This window comes from Tasmannia lanceolata, unplaced genomic scaffold (genome assembly GCF_043159265.1).
Source record: "Tasmannia lanceolata isolate RefF3 unplaced genomic scaffold, GAP_Taslan_0.1 ptg000016l, whole genome shotgun sequence".
Taxonomy (NCBI): Eukaryota; Viridiplantae; Streptophyta; class Magnoliopsida; order Canellales; family Winteraceae; genus Tasmannia; species Tasmannia lanceolata.
The window spans coordinates 20,065,589-20,079,711 of record NW_027518693.1 but is presented as its reverse complement, the minus strand read 5'-3'; the positions used below and the strand labels follow the sequence as shown (position 1 = coordinate 20,079,711).

General features: G+C 37.9%; 1 protein-coding gene across 4 annotated transcripts; it reads right to left on the bottom strand.

The window, feature by feature from the left end:
* Positions 1-558: 558 nt before the first annotated feature.
* LOC143848381 (elongator complex protein 6-like) lies at positions 559-9,499 on the bottom strand. 4 transcript variants are annotated; one of them, XM_077357315.1, is made up of 6 exons: positions 9,214-9,499; positions 6,834-6,938; positions 6,573-6,645; positions 5,364-5,575; positions 5,097-5,243; positions 559-861 (listed from the first exon to the last, which is right to left on the bottom strand). In XM_077357315.1, exons 1-6 carry the CDS (start codon positions 9,433-9,435, stop codon positions 739-741), a joined length of 882 nt encoding a protein of 293 aa, XP_077213430.1. In that variant the 5' UTR covers positions 9,436-9,499; the 3' UTR covers positions 559-738. The 4 variants fall into 4 exon arrangements, with proteins under 4 accessions (XP_077213430.1, XP_077213434.1, XP_077213431.1 ...); XM_077357319.1 differs by having other exon boundaries at positions 6,834-6,992; positions 9,214-9,354; XM_077357318.1 differs by having other exon boundaries at positions 632-872.
* Positions 9,500-14,123: the final 4,624 nt, after the last annotated feature.

The following is a 14,123-nucleotide window of genomic DNA, read 5'->3' as shown; positions in this document are numbered from 1 at the left end:
AAGAAATATTTTCAGAAGATTTCGAAAATTGGGAATGATACATATCTTTCTATTTACATGTATATTTATGATGTAAGTATAATTTTACTAAATAAAAGTCAGGAAGACGATTAAGTCCAGGTGTTTGGTAGATCCAGATGTGATCTCAATGTCAATGCAATTTTGATTATCTCACAAGACTTTATAAGAAATTGAGGAATTGTTTATGAAATGTGTGCAATTGGGCATGTAAGTAGAAAATTGTGAGCATTTTTTAATTATTCAAGAATCATGACATAATAAAACGACACTTTTTTCAATATCCCAATTTTAGGAGAGAATGGAAGAAAATGATCCATGCAGATGAACCCAACTAGCGTCCGAATTAGACTTACTCAATTTGAGTTCGGTAAATCCTTTCACCTTCTTCATGAAATTTTTCTAAGGGATTCAACTGCCGACCCCAACTAGTTTGGGACAGAGGCTTAGTTGAGTTCAGATCTTTCCCAATTTTACAAGCAACGCTTCATGAAGAATTTATAGGCTCACATATCATCTTGCTTGGATGATGCAGATGCGAGAAATCAAATTCCCACTTGATGGATGCTCTTTTTCATTATTGACTAGCCTTGTGCATACATGTTGGCAAGGCTAGAGAAATTTTTTGTAAGTAGAGATTAAAATATGTCAGAAATAAACCATAAGTTGACATGTGAATGAATTTATACATGCTTTCTCGAGTCTGGTTTCAGGCCTCTTCTAAGTCCTGGTCCCAGGGTAAAAGTATTCAACAGTATTCTCCTTGATTTTGAAGTGGAAATTACGTATCTTGTTGCTAGAATGTCCATCTTCATTGAGAATTCCCCTGTTCACAACCGTCAACTGCAGCGAATATGAAAAAAGAAAAAAGATAAAAATCAATGGAAACAAGAAGAAATGGAGAAAGAATCTGCTTCGAAAGACTCATATCATGAAATGATGCCACAGAACCGGTACAAAAAATGGGACAGCCTCATATAGGATTAACACATTAGTTTAGACCATAGTTACAAGCAGCTTGCATGGGGTTGGAAGATCGCTTTTCGCACACTTCCTCTAGTTTTTTAATGGTAATAAGATTAATCAAAGTCAAAAGATAACAAGAATGGAGAGGTCTAGAGAAGAAGGAAAACTAGCATGAACAAGATGAAATACACAAGATGAAAATCCTTGGGGAGAGAAATGATCGAACATTAAAATCGCATCACTGTCAACACCCAAATGAGTAAGTTGATCACCATCACTATTGGAATGTTAACAAACAAGCTAAATCCCCATGGTGTGGCCCTTGATCACAACAAGAATATCCTAGATAGCATCTGTGAATCTCCGAGAACACTTCCTCTAAACTAAGGGGCCGTTAGGATACATGGATTTTAGAATCTTGGATTTCCTCAAAATCGTAGGTGGGAGACAGAGAAGGAGATCAGCCATCATTTTCTGATTTCTCGCCCTTCTTTCCATCAGCAAGAGAGTAGGAGATCATCCCATGTTTCCAGGTTTTAGAAATCTCAGGATGGGGGAGAGATTTCTAAAACCTGGATTTCTTACTTCAAATCCAAGATTCCTTTTTTTTTTTCTTCGAAAGATGACTTTTATTAATGAAGAAAAAACCGATCAGGGGGCAAGATGTCCCAGCCAGAGCCCGGGCCAATCATCCCGTGACCATTACAACAGAGATAGAACATCAACAATAAACAACTACCCATCCCCAGCCCCCACTACATTCCCCGGAAGTATAATGCTCATTGAGTCCAGGGAGACACCCTGTTTAGCCAATTCGTCCGCCGATTCGTTAGCCGAGTGTCTCCTGTGTTTGATAATTGGCCAGATTGAATGGATTAAATCCTTTACTTCCGCAATGTAGTTCCTAAGCCGCCAAGTCTCTTTGATTTTTCCGTAGCCCAGGCGATCACATTAGCCGAATCCCCCTCTACAATTAGAGGTTTAGAGGAATATGATGAATACCACTTGATGCCGAATAATAGCGCCCTCACTTCTGACTCCCTCGCATCATATATTCCAATCAGCTCTGAATAAGAGACATCACTGTTCGCCCGTCTTCGTTCTGAATAAGACCTCCAATCCAGCCCTCCCTGGATTTCGAATAGAGCTGCCGTCATGATTCTAAAGAGAAGCGAAAGGGACAGTCGCCTTCTTCTCCTAAGAGTATGCTCCCAATTTAGGTGATTGTTTTTTTTCCTAAAAGAGTACTTTCTCCTTTTGGCAATGCCAAAGGAGTGTGATTAGAGCATAAATAACTCATTGTAGGTTTCAAATAGAACTTAAAACAATTTTTTTATGGAAAACTATTCTCATTGCTTGAAAAACATCAAGATTGTAAAATATAAATATCAACAACTTGTAGCTATAATCAGTTAATTCTTTAACTCATAATAATCTTAACGTACAATAACCCTTCCCCCTAACCTACACTAGCCCTATCTCTTTCCATATGCTTCTCGTTTCCTCCCAACAAAGATGGTTACATGCTTCATGTTCACTTCTGATCACACTTCCCCTCCCAACGAGGATGGTTACATCATATGCTTCATGTTCACTTTTCATGATGCTTCCCACGCATTCCCTCTTTACTATTCCCATTGCTTCCTTACATTTTCTTTGAATGGTAAAATATGATTGCAATACATTCCTCCACAAAAACCAACCCCTTTGCACCTAATCCCAAAGGAACGGCAGCAAAGAGACAATCATGATAAACCAACCCATTGCTTCGTTACTATTTTCCATTTCCAGCATTTTCTCTTTTCTAGACCCTTTGCTTCCCACAGCACTTCTTGCATCACAATCAAAACACATTGAAACTTAAACCTAAAAGCTTGCCCAAGATTGTGTGCATTGTGGCTTCCCAATGGAGTGCCCCACCAATTTGTTTAGTCACTGCCCTAGAGGGATTCAGACATGGAGTTTCATTTTTAGTCTTTTAAATGTGCTTCCAGATGTCTGTGTTATCATCATTCAAGTCCTTGTTTCCTTCAATAATATAGAAAATGTGGAAGATATAAATGATTGGATATTTAATAATAAAACTAACCCAATCAGAAAATTTATAAACTGAAATATGATGAAGTTTCTAAGTGGGCTTCTAAAGCTAAATGGTCTGTCGGTGTCACGCTCCATGATACTATTTCTATATGAATTCAATTTAGTGTTAAGCTCTCCCCCACCGTCAAGCCCCGGTGTCACGGTCCATGATACTATTTCTATATGGATTCAATTTAGTGTTAACCTCTCCCCCACCGTCAAGCTCCGGTTTGGGGTCCCCTGACCAGGAAGGAGAGGAGGGGGGTCGTCTTCGACCCTAATTCTCGGAGGTCCTATGGAGTTACTTCTGCAAAAGAAGCACCATCACTTCTGTGAAACTACCAGTTACTCCAAAAGCTTAAGCTGTTGGAGAAGGCGTTATTTAATCTTTTAGACTCTAACAACTTCATTAGAGCCACCATCATTTCGCTTCAATAGAATCTTTGACACTAATAGGACTAGAAGAAACTCACTCCTAGGTGGTTCCAAAATACGTGCATGCACTTCTTTTTCTTTTGGAGGATCATACAAATCAGATCGAAATTTCGTTTCCCCGTAAATTTCGGCCGAAATTTTAGGGATTTTCACCCAAAAAAAGTAGATTTGTTTCCGTTAAATAATACTTTTCCGAAATTTCGGTCGAAATTTTCTATGGAATTAAATATTGTTTTATTTGATTTCGTGGATTTCGCCCGAAATTTCGAAATTTCGGTTTCGATGAGGACCGAAATCACCCCCCGAAACCGGAATTTAAAACCTTGCCCCTAACCCACCTCTAGAGCTTATCCCTTGACAAACAATCCCACTGATGAATATGATGCCCCCTCCCTCATAATCATAATTAATACTTCCTCTAGCAAAATTGAGTCTCTCTCTATAGGAGATAGAGGGTTCCATCACCAATCCATACAAGGACCCATCTAATTCCACCATTTTAGGACAAAGGTGTGAAACAGGATTTAGGAACAAGAACAACCAGCTTGATTTTGTCCCATGCACCATTACAGGATCCTAAAGTGCTAAACATCATACTTAATTTTAAAAGCTTAATGCTTTGCTTCTATCCATATTCAGAAATTGCTCGGGAACGGAAGACAAGCAAATAGGAATAGAATGTAGTCTTACTGGTTGCACCACTAATGCCTGCCCCTCCACTACAGGTGTTGGAATTTCCTTGATCTTCTCTTCAGCAGGTGGCTAAGCTGCTCCAGCAACACCATAACAAGTTCTTGTAGAGCCCCTCTGTGACCCCAAATTCTATACTTGCTTCCAATGATGGAAGGCTCTCCACTTCTTCTAACATCAAGGAAAGCTCCTTTAATGCGATCATAACTCCTCAATAACCTTTATATGTAAGAAATCACTGCCTTTTGTAAGAATTTTCACCTCCCACTCGAGAAAGAGCAAAAATAGCACCGTGTTTTGCAAAAATGCTTTTCCCTCACAAATGAGGACCATACTCCATCTATAAGTTCCCACGTCTTGAATTCACTCATCAAAAAATTTTGCATCATGATATGTCATAAAATCAATTTTGAGGAATCCATCCTCACGAGGATTGTCCTATGCTCCAACACAACCACAGATAACCTTAGTCCTGTCCTCCACCCAAACTTTTTCACCAGTGGCTTCCACGCTCATTTAGTTTAAATTTCAACAGTAGGGATTACAATTATGCAGCATTGAAATCACCCCAAATTTTCCAAGATACCACATTTTTCAGTATAACCTCGAATTTGGAGCATGGTGTGGGCCACCACAAGTTTGCAAAGAAACTGTTTTTTTCTCCTTTTTCTTCGTTAAAACAACTACAGAAAATTGTTTGCATTTGTTAGTGGCATTATATTAATCAAAGAAAATTAAAAATGGAAGTGTTCTTTATTAATCCCAACATAGAAGATATTTATGTAACTTATGTATCAAAATTCACAATCCTTCGTAATTTTGTTTAAAGTCTGGGATGGGAAGACAGTTTCACATATTCAATACTCATATACCGACAAATTGAATATAGCCCATCATTGCAAGCTTACCTGTCCATGCACATCAGTAGCCAAACCTGTTGCCAAAGGTTCTGCTTTTATGACGATGTCCGCGAGGTATTCCAGTTGTGAAATGAGTCTAGGGCCCGCCATGCTTGAATATATATCTTCATGATTCAGCATAAATAGCGAGCAATCCTAACATAAAAAGGAATAACAATAATTGCAAAAATCTGATGGCCAAAAAAAACGTGGCAATTGAAATTCAGAACAGGCAACAAGGCAAAGAAGCTTAGTTCTAAATATATGTTTTCTCACCAGTTCAGAAGTTAAAGTGCGACAGTAATGCAGGAAGTCTAAGACATAATCTACAGAACCATGAGCAGCCACATCCAAAAGAGACACATCGTCTATCATAATGGTTATGAAGCCCCGATTGCATTCAGGCAAAGAATTAACTTCTACAGCTCTTTGAATTTTCCCATACAATCCAATCAGTCCACCTTCAGTGATGTTATTTCCATCCTCCCCTGATATTGGAACATGTCAAAAATGATCTATTGTCATGTGATTAATATAATGAGAACAGATACTTATCAAAGTCATATCTGAGTACAAAATAAGAAAAAAAAAAACCACAATGGGGAGCTTGAGTATCTCCTTTCGCCATATAAGAAGATCTGCTAATGGGGTGGCAGACATGGTTTTGAATTTCGGCCGAAACAAAAGCCGACTTATTTCGGTTTCAGCCGCGACCGAAACGAAATTGACATGAAGTCGTTACTTTACAAGATTTCGGCGAAATTTCACCAAAATTCTAAAATTTCGCCGAAATTTCGGTTGAAATGTCGTTTTTAGCCTTTTTTACAAAATTTCCTCCGAATTTTTTAAAAAGTCCACCGAAATGTTATAATTCCCACCGAAATTTATGAAATATTCACTGAAATAGCCAAATTTTACACCAAAATTTTAGACATTTCGGTCGAAATAAAAAAAAAAAAAAACGAAATCATCATCATAATTTTACATGATTTCGGCCCGAAACCTAAACCGACACCAAAACCGAAATTTAAAACCTTGGTGGTAGATAGGCTAGCTAGAGAGGGGGTCCGTCTGGTGTCCCTTGAGCAGTTCTATTTTTTACTGCCTTGAGTTTTCTTTGGTTCTTTAGTTCCCTGTATTTTAATCTTTTCCTGTATTTTTCTTGCTTTTTTCTTTCGTGTTTGTATTTGACCATCTCGGTCCTTTTCTCTGAATGAAATTTCAGCAATTAAAAAAAAAAGCAGAGCCCGCCTGGACGTTATGTGTTTTCAGCTTGCATATGGCAAAAGCACCAACCATGAAGCAGCATTTCTTTCTTTTCACTCAGAAAGCTCTAATAAAATTTTCTCTAAATCACAATGAACATATTTGTCCAAACCATTCATTTTTCACTTCTAAAAGAAAAGTAAACCACCACTAAATTTCACTTGCAATACAAAAAACTGAGGTAGATGGTACAAGAACCTCTTTACCTGGCCATCTCACCTGGACATTCCAGCTTAAGCATGTCAAGAAAAACAAATCTATTGCTGTCCTTCTGTGCCATTAAATTGCAACCCTGTTTTACAAAATTTCAACACAAAATCATTGATTGAGAACTACAAATTTTTGGATAGCACCCACAAAAGTAGGGAAACCCACACAGCAAGAGCCATTACACAGAATTAAATATCTTAAAACAGACAACAAATTGTCACAAAAATAATAACTTTCATGGAAAATATCGAACCAGACAAAAGAAAATACCATGTATTCCTCAAACATCCCAAGCTGAGCAGCCATATCATTAATTGCGCCTTCATGATAAATTGAGGGAAGTAATATCCCCACTCCCTTGTTTTGATAATGGAACTGCATTCTTTACACATTTCTAATTAGCTCTTAAAGGTTGTTGCAATTTCCTCGCTGCAATCGACAGCCCATCAAAAAAGTGGTTAATTAAGTGTAGAGTGCCATTATCAAACAGGGGAGTGCGGGTGTCATTTCCCTAACTTTATTGTACCATACTTCTTTGAGAAAAAATTTAGTCAAGAGTAATAAGCAACTTAATTATTATCAATTAAAAAGAACATGATGTAAATAATCTACTCGGAATCCATAAAACGTAGAAACTCGCTAGAGAATTGAACAATCAAGCAAGCAACTGATCAGTCTTCAGTTCACAAACAAAGCTGGAGAGAGAGAGAGAGAGAGAGAGAGAGAGAGAGAGAGAGAGAGAGACAATGGTTTTGGATAAATTTGAACCTTAAGATCAAAAGCAAAACTCTTTAACTCTTTATTAAATCATCATGAGTTCTATAAAAGAGAGCATATACGTGAGCCCAAAACCTCTTATAGCTTAATCCCATTATTTAAAAACTCCCTGTCAATCATCAACTTGTTCGATTCCGACTTGGTTTTCCCTTGGTCGAGTTCTCATCCAAGTAAAAGTTTTGCCCAACCAAGTCAATCAAAAATTCCTTTGAATAACCATTAAGAAAACTCCTTCGACCCGTGCAAATTAATCGAGAAGTTGGACATGTCAACCATTGACACACCTGAGTAGGATCCTTTTCACATTGGCCTAGTTCTCGTCCAAATCAAGGTTTTTAAACACTACTTAATCCTAAACAATGGTTTATGATCAATTTCAACCCTAAGATCAATATCAACAAATCCTAGTTCTATTTTAAAGCAAACCCAAAACAATATAACAGGTAAATTAAATGATCCTGCCCAAAGACATAACCCACTACCTTTTCTCTAATTGGAGATTTTCAAGAACCATCAACATCTCTCTAAATTAGCTTCTTAAAGTATCCTAAATTCTAATCCCATGTTACCAAATCAACCCTAAACCAAAAATCAAGTAAAGATCACTAAGCATTGTCCATATTCTCTTTGTTATGGCCCAACACAACTTGCCCAAACCAAAAACTAAATAAAAATCACCAAGTATCATCGTTAGTCATAAGACTCATAACCATGGTTTCAAGTTTCGGCCGAAATCGGATTTCGGTGGAGACCGAAACCGAAATTTGCCGAAATCCGGAATTTCGCGGAATCCCAAATTTCGGCTGAAATTTCGAGAAAATACATTTTTTTTAAAACAAGAAATGTTACAAAATTTCAGTCCAAAATTTCGAAATTAATTAAATAATCTTTTTTAATTATTATGAGATTTCGGCCTGAAATTTCAGATTTCACCAAAATTTCGGATTTCGGTGGGGTCCGAAATCGGTACCGAAACCGAAATTTAAAACCTCGCTCATAAGTCATAACAACCAATCTATCATTTCTATACTTTTGGGTCTTCACTAAACATGCTCTTCTTCCAAATATTCTTTCCTAATTATATGGGCATTAGGGGTGGACATGGTTCCGGTTTGAACCGGGGAACCGAACCGAACCGGCACATTTGGTTCGGTTCAGTTTGGTTCCAGCTATATATGGTTCAGTTCCGATTCGGAAAATTTGGAACCGGTGGATATTCGGTTCATTTCTGGGTTTGGGATCCCGGAACCGAGAACCGAACTGAGAACCGACCCTACTTACTTGAGGAATTGGTTTAATTTGATTTTTGCATTGGATAATGGATATTAGGGCCTGTTTGTAGTCCATATATAAATGTTATCCCAAATTTGATAATGGATATTAGGAATTGCCCAAATTTGTAGTTCATAACTTCATATATAATTTGATAGGGCCTGTTTGTAGTCCATATATAAATGTTATCCCAACTTTGATATGCATTGGATAATGTATATTAGGAATTGCCCAAAACTTTGATATGCAGGTATATATACTTGTTTGTAGTCCATATATACCTGTTCACATATAATTTGATAGGGCCTGTTTGTAGTCCATATATACGTGTTTGGCTGTTTGTAGTTCGGTTGAGTAAACCCAGAACCGAACCGATTATATATGGTTCTGGTTCGGTTCCAAACTTATATGGTTCGGTTCTGGTTCCAATTTTAGGGAACCGATTATATATGGTTCGGTTCTGGGTATGCCCCAGAACCCAACCGAACCGAACCATGTCCACCCCTAATGGGCATGTTCATGAACTTTACTTGAGGGTTTTTCTAGGGTTTGTTAAACAAAAAACTAGAGAAACAGAGAAATGAAAATTTATGAAGCTTACGAGTTTTCTCAAGATGCGATCGTAATGGAAGAAAGGGTAAGCGAGAGAGACGAATATGACGACGGAGGTGCGTTCGGGAACGAGGGCGCGTTTTAGAAGATGATGGAGCACGAAAGCTCCGTTTGTCTCAACACAATCCTCCACCAGAACCACATGACCACGAGACCAGACTCCATTTTCTAACCCTAAGGCCTCGTCTAGAAGGTTTCTCGACACGCTCATTCTAGGGTTTTGAGGGTTTGAGAATTTTGAGGGCTTTTCTAGGGTTCAAAAAATAGCAGGGGAATGAGATCCCCCCCTGCCTTATTTTGATGAGATTTTATATTATGTGTGCGCGTGAAGTCCCGTATTTTTCAAAATAGTAGTGCGGGGCCCACTTCATAGGATGGTCCTAATCCAACTATCTATGGAGCTGGGTCCCAAGAAATGAATGGTTTGAATCATCCTATGTTGTATGCACGTGAAGTCTAGTATTTTTCAAGTGTGGTCACTTAATTGGATGATCCAAACTGTTCATTTGTGGGGCCACAATGTAAATAAGCTGTAAATCATCTTGATAGGATGATCCTAACCCTCTAATTTATAGAGGTTTATTTGTTGGGACACAATGTAAATAGGCTTTACTCATAAATCATCTCAATAGGACAATCCTAATCCTTCAACTTATAGAGGTTCATTTGTTTAGACCACAGTGTAAATACATGGTATCAAGTAAATCATCTCCATAAGATGATCCTAACCCTCTGATCTGGAAATGTATCTTGTAAATTATCTCCATAAGATGATCCTAACACTCCGATATGTAGAGGGACTACACATCATATAAACCTTTATAAATTGGAGGGCTAGGATGATCCTATAGAGATGAATAATGCCTAGAGGCTATTTACGTTGTGGCCCAACAAATGAACTGTTTCCATCATCCTATGAAATGGACCCAAGATACCTTTTGAAAAAATATTGTACTTCACTTGCACACAACATATGAAATCTCTATTTTAATAATGGCTTTAGGAAATGATAAACGCAAAGGGGCTGATGTACTTCACATTTGAAGGAGTGAACTCAATGAAGTGACCTGATTGCCGTGTACAATGCAGCTGGGTGTCCCAAGTGATGGAAAGGGGCGCATTTATCATTTCCCTTTTGAGAAACAAGTGTGTTTTAGTAGTAAAGGTAAACGGGATCACCTATGACCTAAACCATTCATTTGCAAGGTTTTAAATTTCGATTTCGGAATGCATTCCAAAATTTTGAAATTTCGTTCGAAATTCGACGAAATTAAAAAGCAATATTTTATCCTGGCTGAAATTTTGGTTGAATTACCAAAATTTAAGGGAAATATCAAATAATGAATAAATATACATGTTAACGGGATCTTCCTAAAATTTCAAACCGAAATTTCAGGAAAACGCCAAAATTTTGAAATTTCAGTTGAAATAAAGTAACATTTCGAGGTTACCCGATTCCTATTTCGCTATCGACCGAAACCCGAAATTTCGGATTTCGGTTGAAATTTAGAACCTTGTACATTCGTCGGTGGTTGTTTTTGAGGATCCTTCAAGAATGCCTAGGTACTTGCAAACACTCGGGGTACCTAGATGTTTTTGAGGATCCTTCAAGAATGCCAACAGAAATTCTTTTCATTTACCGGTATTCTTTCCATTTTATCTTTATTTATATGACATAATCTCACATGCCAAATATAAGGATCAACCACACGAAACGACACAGAAGAAGCACTAGCTCTATGAGCAGAATTGTTTGCCCCAAGCCGATACAGCCCATCTACTTGATGTCCGATAAACATAACACGACCACGTTTTCCAATGGAAACTCTGCCAGATAGAAAATGAATATTAAATCTATGCTCATCAAGGCCAGCAACTGAAAGTAAATTATGCCTGATAGCTAAGTACGGAGTGTCCCGACTTCCATGACATCGCAGTACTTGTTATTACCCACTTGCACGAGGCAACGGGGCGGGGTGGGGCCGTATGTTGCATTCCTCGTCCCTACCCCGCGGGGAAAATCTAATCCCCGTCCCCGCATCGCACACTGCGGGGAAATGTGTTTAATGGCTTTTTTTATTAGAAAATTCCACAAAAAATGTATTTGAGAATGATATTAGGTAAAATTTAGGAATACTAAACGAAATTTGTGCTATGATAAGTACGGCTACCCAAATTAAAAAAGATAAATTAAATTTAAATACGAAAAATTCAATTTTGTGCAGGGATTGCGGGGCGGAGCCAAAGCAATCCCCATCCCCGCCTCATCCCCACTTCGGGGAATTTTTCAATCCCCGTACCCGTACCCATCCTAAATATTGTCTATTTCGAGGAATGTGAAAATTTAAAAAAAGGGAGGAAAAGAGGGGAAAAAGAAAAAGAGAAAAAGAATATAATCGAGCCCCCCCTAGGGCTGGCAATTTCACCCGAAAAAGAGGGGATACGCCCCGCCTCACCCCGTTTGGGGCGGGGATTCCCCGATTTGATAGGGGAAGGGGGATTTAAAAATTCCCTGGTGCGGGGAGGGGAAGGGGAAGGGGATGTAGTTGTCTCCTCCCCGCCCCGTTAATCAATGCCATTTTTTTGTATATTTTTACGTGTTTTTTTTTTAGGAAAACTACTAGAAACTCTATGGATCGGCTACAAGATTTCTCCAAATATAAAGTTAGCTTGTCTTTTCCTTTTAATTAGCTTCTGAGAGCATTTTAGAAACTATAATAACATTTTGACAGATGTTGAAATAATAAAGACAAGCTGAGTGTATGCCATTATCAAAAAATCGTAGTGCCAACATCGGTGGCGAAAATATAATAATAAAATAATAAATTGCATTTTTATTTTGGTTAGGGATTTAGGGTTTCCTTAATTCCTTCCCACGAAAGAAACATTGCTCAGGTTAGGGACACAGTTCACTTTTTGCATTTTTGTGATTCCCAAGCCTTTGAACATTGCTCAGGCATCTATTTGGGTTTATAACGCCTGTTGGTGCGACTGCTGTGAGGGCACTCAAGAGTCAAGTCAGTACTTCAAGGGATTTTGCTATCTTCTGAAGAGTAAGAAATATATCTCCTTCGTCTACAAGTTTGTTAGTTTATAACATTTTTATATATTGAAATTGCATCAAGTTGATTAGGGACACCCATCATCAGTGTATCAATGACTAAAGAGGGGGTGATGTTGGAGTGGGGCGGGGCGGGGCGGGGATTTTGTCCCCGAAGGATGTGGGGAGGGGATTAGATATTCCTCGCGGGGAGGGGAAGGGGATTCCCCACCATCCCCGTAGAGGGGAGGGGAAGGGGAGGGGGGAAATTCCCCGCAAAGGGGAAGGGGTAGGGGACCCCAACATCAGGCCCCGACCCGCCCCGTTGCCAGCCCTAGCGCCCCCCCCTAAATATTGTGTATTTATTTTGTGGGATGAGAAAAGTAGAAAGAGAGAGAGAGGGAGAGTTCAAACTAGCCCCACCCAATCTAAATATTGTCTATTTATTTTTATTTTTGAGGGATGAGAAAATGTAGGAAAGTAGAGAGAAAATAAAAAAGAAAAATAATTCAAAGGAGCCCCACCCCACCCCACCCTATTTATTTTCATTTTAGAGGGATGATAAAAGGAAGGAAAATAGAGAAGACAAAAAAAAGAGAAAATAATTGAAAGGAGCACAACCCCATCTAAATATTGTCTGTTTATTTAGAGAGAGAGAAAGCGAACATACACCCAACTCTGGTGTATATCGTGGTATTATCCAGCTACCAGTCCAAGGCTTTGAAAGTCGGTTTCTAGTTGCCATCAGTTAGTTTCGCCTCTACCAAACTTTCTCCGCTCACCTAATAATCAAAAGCACACAAAAGGAGGAATTTAAAAAAAATATTTAATTTTTCTTTATGTTTTTATCCCTTCCTTTTAATGCATTTTACTTTTTATCATAAAAATATAAATAGTAAATGAAAATATCATAATTACAATGTAATTTTTAAAAATCGCAATGGCGATTCTCTAGTGTTTAATGATAAGAAGACCCTATACTTCCTATTGTAGCCCTTGAATGGATGTTTGAAATATAAATTGAAAAATTTAGGTAATTAAAATCTTGTTTTGATAAGAGGTTTGTATAATGTGCTGTATTTCTATAGATCGAAGGGTTAGGATCATCAATGGAGATAATTTTCGAGACTCCTATTTAAGTCGGGCCCAACAAATGGATGGTTAAGATCATTGAATAATGTGTGGCATTTTGCACGTATATGAAGACGCAATCTAAAAACTTGCTTTTATTCATAGATAATACATTACTTTTTTAAATTTTGACAGAAGAAATTAGAAGCTAACTTTAAAAATTAATATCTTTAACATAAAATTGGAGAATAACTAATGGGTGATGATATTTTCACCCCCTGCAGTACTTGCACACCCCCCTTATAACGTGATCTGACATAAAGTTTGCCCACTTTTCACGTCAAATCAAGTTATAAGGGGGTGCGCACGTAATGAAGGGGGGTGAAAATATCATCTCCCTAACTAATTCGAGAAGTATTATTTTTTCATGGATTGGCAATATCTTGAAATTTTACTCAAAAGGCTCTTGATCTTGAAAATAAGGGAAAAAACTGAAAAGAGTATCTCTATTAATATTCACCTTGGGCAAAAAAATATGATATATTTTACCCTCACATCTTCTTACCACCCCTTAAAATCCAAGGGTAAAATAGTCATCTTAAAGCATGTGAAAGTTGGAAATACCCAAATCTAAAATTGAAAAACCTCAAAAAGCTTTTTCTCATTAACATTCACCTTGGCAACAAATGGTAGATTTTACAACACTTCTTCTTACCCCCCCTTAAAAATCCAAGGGTAAAATAGTCCTCTTAAAGCATGTGAAAGTTAGAAAAACCCAAATCTAAGGA